The following is a 14,443-nucleotide window of genomic DNA, read 5'->3' as shown; positions in this document are numbered from 1 at the left end:
GTTTAATTACCAGCTGCTTATTAGGCCGACAGATAGGGATCTAATAAGCCAATCAAACCATTTTCAAACGAAATTAAAAGTATTTTTTGGTCACAAAAGTCAGCTGTTTGTAATTTCTCATCCCAATTTCCAATCGAGGTATTTCCTTTCTGTTTCTTTAAATAGTAATTTATGTCACGAGAAGCGAAACGAACGTTGTAAGTAATTCCCAACGATCGCATCCCCGCACCTGTTCGATATCTATTGATGAGTACTGACGTTTCCGGTGGTTAAAGACAGTTTAATTCCTTTTAAAAATCCATCTGTTGGTCGTTTTTATCGATTCGAATGGTCGGTATTTTCCCCGCGAGACATTGCTTCGATGAAAAATAATTCATAATAACAATATCGCACGCGAACATTATCGATAAAAAACAACAACAACGGCGAGGGAAAAATCGTCGAGGGATGGCGTTCTTCAATGTTTGTAATTAATTTTACAGTAACCCTAACCTATAGATGGCCGTTAGATTATCTAAGCACGAAATCTCCAAATGGTAAAAATTGGACAACTGTCGTACATTAACACTGATATCAGGGGGTGATAACGCCAATTTTATATTCCAATAATTATTAGCCGCGTATTTTTCGCCTTGTTATGAATATTTATTCGCTGCTTTGAACGAACGGACAGTCGAAAAAATCAATGGCCGTTCTGGGAAAGTGGTCGCGTGGAATATTGTTCGGGGAATTATTCTATTAACAAGCAACGAAATTTCGAATTGTTTTAACCATTTCTTCGGTTCGTAAAGCATTTTTGCGCTTGAGGGGCATTTAATGTATTCAAGTGTGCGCCAAGTGGTAGGAAGAAATTAATAATGCGGGCATGGGCAATGACTTGCGAGAAATAATAGAAAAATAATTGAACGGACACTCAACGGCTCAAGCTGTACAAAAATTACTCAAACTTATACCCTACTCGATTTTTTTCAACACACAAACAAACCACTTTCACACAAAAATCTATGCTTAATCGACGAGTCAAACATTAATTTAATCACAGTTTCAGTCGAGGAAAAAATACAACTTAAATAACTTGATAATACGTACAGTCAAACAAAGTGAAAATGACGCTTCTAACCGTAAAGGTAGGGTCGTAATTTATCGCACTGCAATTTCAAAATAAGCCAGTTTAGAGAAAGTGAAATTAAAATTGAATTCAAGGTTAAACTACATAATTCGAATAATTAAGCTGTCATTTATTTTGCATTAAAAAACAAGTTAAATAAAAATGTAAATTTTTAATAAAAAATTTAAAAGCCATGAAAAGTCACCAATTTTTTATGTTTATCTTTATCAATGTTTGAAAATTATAATTTCCACATACCTAATATAGTTTTACAAATCTAACATAAACTAATTTAAATTCAATTTGTTTTAACGTAAAACCTAAAAAAAACCTTTGGGTTGTTACTACATACACGTAAATAAGTCGGAACTATTTAATAACAATTAGTTCTAAATAATTGCATATTAAAAATTTCAAAAAATAAAAATAGGTATGTTATTAATTTTTACAAATCATTTAAAATATCACTGTTTTACATAAAGTTTAAAATAAAGAAAGCTTATTTCGTACAAAAATTATGTCAACTTAATTTTGAAAAACTGTTTAACAAAAAAAACTACATTAACAATACTAATCTGACAATAATTTGTCAATTTCATCTTATTATGCATAATTTTCTTAAAGTAATGGTTTTTGTTAAATTGTTTAAGAATTAAAAAACTAAACTTTTTCCTTTCAAAGTACTTATTGAAATTATAAAAAAATAATTTTGTAGCCGAACAAAATTTCAAATAAATTTGTTTTTTTGAATTTCTTTTTTGTTTCTGGTTAAAGTAAATAAATAATTTTGGTTCGACTTTAATGACGATTACAAAACTAATACAAAACCTAAAGCTGGCTTAAAAAACGTGTTACCAGCAACTTAATTTTAATTCGCGATTAACCTGACGTTTGTCAATGCAAAATAAATGAAAACTTAATTCGAATTAGTTTAATTCTGAGTTAAATTTTCAATTCACTTTCTTTAAACCGGATTTTAAAACCACGTCAAGTGTGCAGTTAGAAGGGTTGGCATCCACAGTAGTGACTCGTTTATTTAGGCGTCATTTTCACTTTGTTCGACTGTACTTCATATTACCTATGACCACTCTGATTTCACAAAGATATTATTAAATTTTTTAATCAAAAAATTCGTAATTCGAAAACGAAAATTTCTAGCGTATTTATTCTACGGTTCATTTTACGATTTATACTAATTTTTACAATACTTATAGAAAGCTCAATTAAAGTTAATTGCGCTGTTAAAGGTTAACAACGCGAATGGACTAATCAAATTGGTTGAATTTGGTCACGTGATCACTTAATCACGCATTTAATTGCAGATTAAATTACTTCGAATTAACCTTATTCGAATTAAGTTGCCATTTTAAGTGCAAATATCAAGATAATCTCGAATTAATTTTTTTAATTTGAAGCTCAAATTAAATTGAAATTAAAAAAATCTGTAAATTTAAAACTCGCTGAAGCAAAGTTTTATGCACTCTTCTTTGTCTTTAGATCCTCTACATCTAGAACCTATATAAGTGACAGAAAACGTCAATAAGTTCGATTTTAAAGGTATAATTTGCCAAGACTTTGGTCGATTTTCGGTAACCGGACCATGTTTCAGGAAATAACTTAGAAACTATTAGACTTAACCCCATTAAGTTTAAAATTTCTTTTAATTACATATCTTTTTTAAAAAAATGATTGTCCTCTGACAAATATAATTCGATAAAATTGTTAACAAAAGAAAAAATAGGTAAAGGTTTGTTGATAAATATTTTCGAATTTGCTCAACTCCAGTCGATCCCCGAATCATTTTACATCGTTTTATTTGAAAATACTAGTTCCAATTTTTCAAATAGTTTTGCCGTAATAGTAGAAAAAAATATATTTTTATACATTGAATTTTTAAAATTTTGCCCATAATTAGAGTGGTCATTTCAGAAATATTTCTAGTTTTATATTAAAAAAATTCATAACTCGAAAACAAAGTCCTATAGCACCTATAGAACGACGAGCCAGCCTCAAAAGATCACTCTGTATTATAGGGTACAGTGTCTAGATCTTTTTTTCTTGAAAATCGCTCAAAAAAAAACAAAATTATTTTTTTTGACTGTGCGTTTACGCCAAAAATTTTCAAAACGAGATAAGTTGTGTAATAAGTGTTTGGTCATTTGCATGTCCTATCGCGAAAAAGCTGCACAATTCGTTCTCGTTAGTATAATTTTTTTTCAGTCCATTAATGGTCTATCTCATTCTGCGTCCACTGTACCATGTCCTTATGACTGCACTAGTCATATCCGGTAATGCTTGAATGCGTCGTCGACTTACCCTCGCTTTCCTTCAATCCTCTCCCCAGCAAATCCGAGTGAAACGGCTAGTGTCACGCATCGCCTTTACCTGTCTCACTTTAATTACGATACAATTGATTCGAAGTACATGTCAGTTGTTTTAAAATGTAATTAATGCGTAATTTATTAATTTATTCTGATATTGTTTCGAACCGAGCGTTAAAATTGCCGATAACGGCCCGAGATAGTCTTATAGAATTTCTGTAATTAAAGTTTTTATTATTTCGATGGGGATTCACATAAGTTCAATGCATTTTTTAGTTATTATGGAGGCACCCATCCGGAGCGCCACCATTTTTATGAAGTGAGGCGCGTATTAGAAGGTGATCCTTCGTTAGTCAAGCCTTATTGAGTTTAAAACAACAAGCAATTAAAGCCTAATATTTGCCGTAGTTTATTTTTATTCGATTCGGTAATGGGGTACAGGAAGCTCCGATTATTCAAATCTCCGATGTGTCCCTTCGGACGTTGACAAAGGCCCTACCTGTAGGCGAACCCTATCGTATGTCCTATCATTATAAAACCCATCTGAATGAGTCCTTTGAAACGGGGTCAAATTCCGACCAAAATCTTCTTTTTTTATTGAGCCTCAAGGACATAAACCATTCACGATATATCATCGAATGTATTGAACGCTAAGCCCTAATTTGAATACCATCAGTTGGTAATATGCAAAGTGTGGGACCGGCGAACTAGAGGGACTCTTTTAGCATCTGCACACTCATTTCGGATCATAATTTGTTTATTTTACTATTCAAATATTCGGGCCGAGGTGGCGGCCAAGAAAGGGTTGCCACTCTTGCACCACTATTGATACTTGATTTATTAATGCCGTTTACTTTAAATATTTAATCCTTGTGGGATTTTTCCGCCGGCGCGATACCATATATTTTATGGTTATGACACGGGATGTTTACTTAATACAACAATTCGAAAAATAACGAACCTAATCGGTCTAATATGTCAATACAACGAAGTTTTTAATTTTATATAGCGCTGCTCTTTTTTATTATTTATTCGCTTTCTCCTTCACTCTTAAATAACCATCTCACAGAAATAACAAATAAAAAATTATTGTGCTTCATTAAACATTATTTACTTCTCTAAATCGAAAAATAAGTGATACAATTTTCATTCTCTATTCTACAGCGTGCTCAAAAACTGGCGCACCAACTCAACGGTGGGTGGTAGAGAACTGGTTACATATAAAGGTAAAAATAGTAAAAAAATTCTTTGTATTAAAGTTATTGATAAATAACGGATTTTAGATAAATGATATGTGGCAACGCTGTCTAACAGTCATGATCGCAATAGAATTTGAACAACAATGAAATAAATTATTTTTGAAACGGTTTCCTAGGAAATAATTCCCAGTGTTGGCACATCTACACATTGTGATTTTTTTGGATAAATTTTAATTTTTTAAATTAAAAAAACTGCTAAAACCTTATAGTAATTTTAAAAATAATTATTCATCGTTTTGTTACGGAACGATTACTTACTGTAAAACATAAAAACATTAGAAAATAATGAAAACTAAAGAAGTTAACACAATAAGTTTGTAGCTCCAGAATTTTTAAAATATGACTTAAGGAATTTTTTCAACATTTTTCCCATAATCTGCACTTGTTTCTCATTAACGTACCACTGAGTTGGTGCGCCAGTTTTTGAGCACCCTGTATTATGTTTTTATCCATTTAGTTTAAGTTTCGAAATAACATAGGTCTTTTGTGTTTTATTGAACAATTACTGAAGAAATACGATTTTCTGACAACATTTTAATTTTAAATTAAATCATTTTTGATTTCTTGTATGAATAAGAAAACTATACCAAAATACCACAACGTCTTTCAAGAGATTTGTTCATTTTTTACGTTCTTACTACAGCACCTATTTTTTTAGTATTCTAGATAAGTAATACATTTTGGAAAAAATTCTGTTATTGCCAAAAAATTAAATTATTTCCAGAACTAAGTAAAGTCGATAAATAGGAATTTCGGTCAAAATTATCCGTTGTTATTAAAGCCAACGCCTAAAATTGCGATAAAATATAAAATGTTTCATAAAAAAAAACACATTTCCGAAGCCGCTTTAATAACAGGTATTAAATTTTTTCCATAAAAAAATCAGAAAACTTTTCGTTTTATAAATAAAAAAAATCAAAAACAAAAAATTCCAACGCCGGAGAATTTTACCTACTTTTAGATTTTAGAAAAAATATTAACGAAAGGTTTTACCCTGATTGCCGCAATTTTAAACTGATGTTTTAACTCATATCAAAAATCAAAAAAAAATGTTTCCCTGCATTTCTTTTTGCAAAATTGGATAGTATCAAGTATAAACATTAAAACATATCACTAAAAACAAGAATCTGCTTTTCCTACAATTTTTGCAACTTTTACGAGTATACAATTTACAAAATTTTTAATATTTTTTTAGTGGTCAATAATGACACTACTCACCACTAGTATCCAGTATTCACTTTCAACTCAATAGCGTGTCCGTAACTTTTGACACACCCGATATAATAACTAAAACCTCTCAACAACGGACACTGATAGGGAATCTTTAACTGTCCGTTCTAGAGAGGTGTCCACTACTGAGAGATGGGCGATTTTAATATAATTTTTTTTTAAATAAACCAATGGGTGTAACTGTGGCATAAAAATGAGACAAACTGACCACAAAAGATATAGTGGATTTGCTAATCCCTCTATATAAGACCACAAAATTTGAAAAAGTTTAACATAATTTTTATTAAAAAAATCGTTAATTTTTGTGTGGTTGTTTGTAGGAGCCGTGCTTTTAAAGCTTTTAAATAAAGAATAATTTTTTACGTTATACATAATTGCAGCAGTTTTTCAGACAGCATAAGTTTACTGTGGTGCTAATGCAAGTTTCCTCTTTATCAATTTATTACTATCGTTTTCATCGATGTTTTCACCGCATTTTCCTAAAAAAATTACAATGTTTAATTCTAGATCCCCGATATACAGTTTTTCAAACATTTCTTCATAATCTATAAAACAAATGTTCATTTGTTTTTTTTCACCACCACTCTGTCCGTTGTAAGAGATAAAAATTTAAATAACGTCATGGTAATTTGGTATTTTTTGTCTATGTCCGCTCTAAAGAGAGTCCGTTGTAGAGAAGTTTTTGTGAATTATTTTCCAATACATTTGTTACGTTCCTCAAAAATGTTCGTTGTAAAGAGGTTTCACTGTATCTATTAATTTTTTAAAACATTTTCTAGCCTTTAGTGGCGTATAATTGTGCTTTACCATTTTTCCCCTCAAATCGTTGAATGAAATTGTTTTCGAGATGACATTTATGCTCTTGAAAATTACGATTACGACCATATTATTTAAGGCAACGTTTCGATTTTTTATTAAATCTTCATCAGGCTTCAATAATTATGGAGTTGACATGACACAAACATTATTGAAGCCTGATGAAGATTTAATCAAAAATCGAAACGTGGCGGAAAATATAAATTTTATTACCAATATTCTTTTTTGGTCATAATTGTTGATTTCTTTAATTTTTTTGTTTACAAACATTTATTTGCTCTTGAAGAGAATTGAAGATTTAATTATGTGGTTTAATCATTGAGCGATTCTGTGAAAATAATTGAGTGTTTATGAATTCATAAATCGGTGCGCAACAATACCGTTGTGACAGTCCCAATTTCGCAAGCTCACCTCGATGCAAAAAAGTAGGCAACGCTCGAGATGCTTGTGTATTTCAATTGTTATTATTTCCAGAGATTACCATGATAAATACGATTATTACTTAAGCCGAAACAATTGAAATTGTTGTGTCGAAGAGTTTATCTATTTTTAATTTGCGTTACTAAACATCCTGATTCGCCGCTTAGTTTTATGCAACGAATTAATTGTTTATTGTGTGCAACAACATTCTTCAGGTAGTGTGCCTTTCGACCTAAACAACCCTCATTTATTTACATAATATAAGAAAAGGGTGAACTCGCATCCCCGGAAATGCCTCAACCGAATTTTTCTATACCCATCGAAATGTGGGTCGTATTCACAGAGATAGATAAGGGAAAAAGTTGGGCGCGTGCTGAAACAAAACGCAAAATTAGCCACAAATATAACAATCAGTACTTCACACTTTGAAAGCATCAGTTTGCGGCCACGAAATCGTTTACAAACTACACAGCCGACTATGATAGTGTTGGCGAGCGAAAAAACGAGAGACGCTGGCGTCGCGACGCCAGTGCAACGAGGATAGAGAGAAGGACGTGGGGAAAGGCGATCAAGACCAGCTACTCAAACATTCAAACGACCACAAGCAAGTGGTCTTACACTTGGGCGGGGTGGGAACGAACAAACGCGAATCGGGGGTGCGTTCCCGAAAATGGACAAAATAACCGAAATCAAAACAAGGGAAAATTCAACTAATACCTACAAAGCAATTTATCTGTTTATTTATTAAATTAAATCAATAATAATAACTGGAACCTATAGTGATATTTTTTTATTAACAGCATAACTTGTTTAAATTCTGTAGTTAGGTTCCTACAACTAACTTAAAAAAAAGAAAAAAGTGTTATATATATAACTTATAAAGCCTAAAAATGACCAAAATTAGATATACATATTGTCCAAAACATGTAGCATTTTATTTTTATTTTTTATTTTTTATATTTTTTTATTCTTATTTTTATTATATTCTTATTTCTTCCGTTAAAAAAATAAACTAAGTTAATTTTTATTTTTGTATTTCAGAGATCGTTAAATTGCTTTTCTAAAAATAGAGTTTTCAAATGAGAACTTGAACTTGAACGCCATAAATATTAAATATTTTTGTGAAAAAAATAATAACGATTTAAGCCTAACATCTAGTAGATTATGGGCTGGTTTACACAAACCCCTGTTAAAATTTAATTTGTTGTTAAAAGCTAACAACGCGAATGACAAATCAAATTGCTTCAATTTGGTCACGTGATCAGCTAAATCACGCATTTAATTGCGGATTAACTTAATGACGCTTCTATAAACCGACCTTATAGGTAGTATTGAAAAAAAGTGATACTTTACATGGCTCGGCTGAACGTTTATTTGGCTAAGACACATAAACTTAGTGTGAAAAACGTACATTAGTAGAAAATGATAAATTGGGACACAAAATTAGAACTTTTACCTGTGACATTTAGTCATAAAATTTGTAACTTTTATCATGTTTAGAAATAAAATTGTTAATAATTTTTTTTTCAACTAATAAAACAATAGTTATATTTTTTAATCACTAAAAACCACAAATAATTGTTAAATGTTTTGGAAAAGAAAATAGGGTGACTGAAACTTTCCACAAAAATGCGATATTAAATAGTAAATTATTAAACATGTACGTAAGTGTTCTTAATTAATCATAGATTTAATTTATTTTTTTTATTCTTAATTTTGGTGTAACATATGTGCGTTCGCAAAAAAAAAATTAAGCAAAATCCATCAGTAGAAGTTTAGCAATATTGGGTGTTACATTAAAAAAAGCATGTTTTTAATGTAATTCATTTTATGAAACACCCTGTACAGATGAAAATAATTCAAGGGTTCGTATCAGTAAATTTATTTGAATAATATTTTAACACTTAATGGTCAGTATGAACTTTACCAAGTAAGTGAGGTAATGAAGTTTGTCTCCAATTTTCGGTGGCTGGTCAATAGATCGATAAAAAGTTGTCGAAAAATAATTCTAGGGTTTGTAACTAACTTGTCTCAGTTTAATTTAACAAAAAATTATTTTCCTCTTCTTTTCCTATTTTCTAGTTTTGTTTTAAACGTATGTATAGGTATTTGTTTTGACCGAACAAAAATCGCACAAAGTAACTTTGCCAAGCTGTTGAATTTTTAATGTAATGCAACATCTCGTCCAACTTTACAGTCTTCAAAGTCCGGTCCTGTCTGTTTGCTCTTATTCACCACCTAAGGCTTCATCTAACTTTGCTCTACTCAACATCTTCATTTTGGAATTCACATACCTGCACTCCTGCCCCTAAGTTTAGATAGAATAATTTTTGTCGAAGTAATTCAATCACAAGCCATCCAAACTTAACTTGATTTTTAAAATCCTCCAATTAAATCCGAGCCAATAAACTCAATTTCATCAAAACCCCATCAAATCTTACCTCCCTAATCCCTTTCACTTTTATAAAACTCATCGAATTAAAAAAATCAATCCAAGTGACTTTCACCCCTTGAGTGTGAATTTTTTGCAAAAGTTATTAACCCTGTATCAAGTCCGGCGATGTAGTAAGAAACCTTGTTGGGACTTATTTGGCATCAAATCGTCGGCACATGCGCTCCTGTCATCCCTCAAACCCATCACTCACTAGAAAAACCCTTCCAGGCGTGGAAGGGGTACGAAATGCGCACATAGACTATACTTCGATTTTTAACTAAAAAGAATATATCTGCCTTTTACTTGTGCTCCAGCATTGGTCCCTCTATATCTCCAATAGAGCGAAGCGAGAGCGCGCTATCCGATCCGTAAGGCCGGAGCGAGACGCCGCTAAAACAAACCGCTCCGCCAGAGGGCGCCTACAATCAACACGGGAGGCGGAGCGTGGCGCGAAACAGAAGACGATCGAGAAGGATAGCGTCGCGGCCTACTCGGATGCACCATGCATGCCTTACTCAGTGTTGGGATAACAATCCCGACGTGCACACGTGACGCGTGACGACGGAGTGCGTGACGACAATTCGCGTGCGTGACGACGACGTTTCGATACATTTTCGACGCCGGAGTGATGATCATGTGCGGAGTGGAGTGACAAGGCCAAGACGGCGTTCTTAGCTGAAGCACCAGCCGTGGCTGAGCTAGAGGACCGAATCCGCATGCAGCCTTCGGCCACGGCTTCCATTCCGCCCAACGCGGACATGGACCTCCAGACCGTGCAATCCATGGACTGGCTCTTCAAGAAGGAACGATTCTATCTACTTGTGCAGTTCTGGCAGCAGGTCAGTTCCGCACAACTTTACCTCGTCCAAACACAATCGCAAAAAAATTTTTTCGAATTGTCCAAGTGAAAAGCGCGCCAAAAACACCAAAATCCCACTCAAACAACCACATGGTAAAACGTGGCGGCTCAAAATTTTAAAAACTTTAACTACTTGAAGTGAAAAATTTTGTCAAACCGGTGTTGGAATTTTGGCAAAGTTCAATCAAATTCTACGAAACTCGCGACAAATTAATCACATTGTAACTTTTTCTCCAAAAGCAGTTTTTGGAAAACCCGACTGTCTAACAATAACATCAACAATAAAACGTGCTGTTTTCAGTTCAGTAAAAGTGAACAAAGGATCATTTACGACAAACAAATAATAACACTCGAATCAAAAATTTTGCCGAAATGTGAAAATTCGAGTCAATTTTTGACAATTATTACTGTGCAAATATGAGTTGTACGTAAACAAGTGATAATTTATTTAAAATTTTGTAATTCAGGGCCGAATTAAAATTTGATTGCAATTAACCGGCCCTTGGTGTTTTTGGAGATCAGAGTGAAAATAATTTAACTGTCATGTAGAGGATCGAACAGATGGAAATGACTCAAAAATTTTGACAAAGTGTAAAAAAAATAATCTATGCGCCGTTAATCAAATTTTAATTCGCGATTAACTTTTTATAATTAAATTTAATCCTGAATTAAATTTTAATTCGAATTCTATAAACCGGAATTAGGGTTTTTGACAAAATCTGAAAAATTTAGTTTGTAATATTGTCATCTAGTGTGCTGGGATTTTATAAGTGTTCAAACCGTGCGACAAAGTAAACACAAAATTCTATAAAAACTGTAACTAAACTGTTAAAACAAACGAAAGTCAAAATATGTATTAATTTTTTTTCACAAGACAAGTGTTTCTCGGAGATAAAAGTGAGAATTCGTTTCATGGTGAAAATATTAAAAAATGTTCATTTAACAAAATATTTGGAATTTTACAACCTTTTTTTAAGTTTTTTTTTGTTTAAAGTGTGTTAGAAAAATTTGAGAGAACGCGAAAAATTTAGTCAAAGCTCAATGAAAGTGAGGCGCGCGCCAAAATAAACAAACTTTTAGTAACAAACTGTATTTTAGAAAAATATACATTTTTGAAGTTTTAATCGTCACACTCAAGTGACTCTAATTTTTATTGAAACTTTGTAAACTTTGGTGTTTTTGTAATAAAAATTTAGATTGTCTCGAAAAATCGGCAAATTTGACAATATTTAGTGATGAGTGATGAGAAAATTTTTTATACCTATTACTCGTCCGCAAAAATAAAAAAAATATATTTTAACCGAAAAATCACAAAAGTGACCACTTTCATGATCGAATATCACAGGCAAAAGTTCTACTTCTATGCCTAAGCATTTTTATTTTATTTTACCATTTTATATTTACAAATGCATCTCACGATAAAACTAATAATAATAATGCTGTTAAATGAAGGGAATGTGTTAAAGAAATCTGTCTTGTTGTTTATCAGCGTGATAAACATTCAACATCGCCACAAAGTGTCACTTTTAGTCCTAATAACATAACCTACTATTAGCTACATTTTGTTAGTTTAGGCATTTTTTAAATGACTGATGATGTTGAAAAATCGTCGAAACATGTTATTATTTGAGCGCGTCGACAGGTCCCAGTCTGTCTTGTATTTTTGTTTACAATCTCTGGTCGCGAAGTCAAAATTCGGTTTAATTACTAATTTACCTAATTACTGTTACATTTCTAATTGGCTGCAACAATTGCTGTTTTACGCTTGTCAGTGATTTATTTTATAATTGCGTTTTTATGTGGAACACTCGGTATAGTGGGGCGTAACGAATCTATTGACTATTTCTAGAACTTAAGACGATTTTGATTTAATTACACCGAATTTCTTGAAGTTATAAAAATGTCAAATTAAAAGCGTAATCCTACTTGAAGACCAATTCGAACGATCAATAAAATCGGTTTATTGACAGGTGAGGTGTTTGAAGAATCCTCGTAAAAGTCGAGGTCTGTATTAAAATTGCCGAGTAGTTTGGCATAATTTTACAATCATCCATAATTTGTCAAATTTTGGCAATTTTAAAACCAGCAGAGTAAAAAAACTTTGATAACAATGTAACAACCGTTGTTAAAATCAATTACTTTGCCGCATCGTAGCGCTTGTGTTACGAATACACGGACGTTTCAGCCTACAAATCCATCTTCAGGTTATCATAAAAAATTTAATTCGCCAATTAATTCGCGCCAAACGAAGAAAAAATAATAAAACCGTGTCGTATCTCCCGCGTTCAATAAATCCGAGCCGTCGACCCTCACAAAAAATAAAAACTCAAAAGGGGTGAAATTAGTCGTTGAGGTATAAATCCTGCGTGTGCCGCTCCACAAAAACGGCTAGATTATCTGAAATATTAAATCTGGGTATATGAGAAATTCCCCCTCTTTTTGAGTCAAGTGGCAACAATGAAAGGAAATTTTCGGGGATCCACAGGTGACAACGGTGTGCGTAAACTTGGGCAGATTTGAGCGATAGTTGAGCTGCATCAAACCGCACAATATAAATTTAATTACCTTTGGATTTGTTGACCTACACGACGAGAGACATGGTTTAAGCGGCGTTTAAGTGATAATTAAATGGTTAGGAGCGGAGCGAGACGCTGTTGCAGGTGAAGGGCCTGAAGAGTGTCGCCAAATGAGCGAAACGCAAAATGAAATTGTTTCAAAAACAAAGCTAAAGCTTGATCAAAAAATTTTAAAACCGAGTTTCCAAGTTCATTTTTTTGGAATATTTACTTAATTTAATGTAAACAGTAAACAGAGATTCCTCCTTTTAAGGCAGTGAATTTTGACTACCAACAGACAAACTTCAAGCAGGATGATAAACAGTTGTCAAATTTTATGACACCTAACACCTGTTGCTTAAAATTAACAAAATTGTTCAAAACCAACTTCGTTTGGTTTCAGAAAATTTAGAACAGAAGTTGTGTTAGAAACTGTATAATAGACACAAAATCCATATTTGCATTCATAATTGATTATGGATAAAATTCAAATAAACGTGTCAAAAATTTGCTTTGACAATTTATTAAATTAACTGTTCCTAGATGTAAGCAGCAAAAAATTATTTAAGGAATAAAAATTTCTTGTCAAAACATTTTTAACGTCTAAGGTTTGGACTAACATTTACAGTTTAATCTCCGTTGTTTTTTCTATGTTTCTGTACTAAATCAAAAGCTAATAACCACACAATTAAATATTTTTGCTCTATGTATGTCAATAAATTAATTCATAAAATAATTATCTTTATGATTTTTATTGTTGTGTATTCTTTCATCTTTGGATTCGAAGCCCTTTTGCATTATTTTGACGGATCTGTCACTCTGTCGGCATTCACAATTTAAATTAAGCGGCACATTACGTTCAAATTTCATAGGTGACTTAATGAACAACCATTTTTGAACACATTGTACATTATTTCCTGTCATTTTTGAACAAGCGATGTTTAAATGTTATTTTGTTCAAAAAACCTGTAATTAAACGTCATTTACCCAAAAAAAAATTTTATTGATTTTGTTTTAATTATTTTAATCAGAAAAATTCTGTAAAATTACATGAATAGCGAATAAGTTAAGTAATATTAAACAACAAATGCAGATTTCTCTGAGACTATTAATTTTGGCACTCACCCTGTATATCTATAAACCTAAGAGAAAAAAAATTTTTTTCTTAAGGTTTTTAACCAAAATTTTTGACTCATTTTTGCAATTTTTTGAGTTATTTTTGAAACTTCTCAAAATGATTGCGTGTTTCGTTGAAAATCGTAATCATACGTTCAAATTATGCAAGAATATGATTTTTCACATAATTCATTGTCTTTTTCATCACGTTTTTTCCATGTAAACTGCTTACGATGTAAAACAACCCTGTTTAGCAAATTTTAGCTGAAATGCTTAAACTCTTAGTAGTAAAGGCAGAAATTTCTACAATTTTTTTTACAAATTT

General features: G+C 32.1%; 1 protein-coding gene across 4 annotated transcripts in view; it reads left to right on the top strand.

The window, feature by feature from the left end:
• The first annotated feature begins 9,862 nt into the window (after window positions 1-9,862).
• ct (cut) overlaps window positions 9,863-14,443 on the top strand; it is a 57,252-nt gene continuing 52,671 nt past the window's right edge. The window contains exon 1 of one of the 4 annotated variants that reach the window (XM_064358215.1): window positions 9,863-10,427. In XM_064358215.1, coding sequence (XP_064214285.1) covers window positions 10,305-10,427 — 123 coding nt within the window. In that variant the 5' untranslated portion in view covers window positions 9,863-10,304. The remainder of the gene's footprint in view (window positions 10,428-14,443) is intronic. The other 3 variants (XM_064358216.1, XM_064358213.1, XM_064358214.1) reach the window with 3 other exon arrangements.

Source organism: Tribolium castaneum, chromosome 8 (genome assembly GCF_031307605.1).
Source record: "Tribolium castaneum strain GA2 chromosome 8, icTriCast1.1, whole genome shotgun sequence".
Lineage (NCBI taxonomy): Eukaryota > Metazoa > Arthropoda > Insecta > Coleoptera > Tenebrionidae > Tribolium > Tribolium castaneum.
This window is presented reverse-complemented; position numbering and strand designations above follow the sequence as displayed.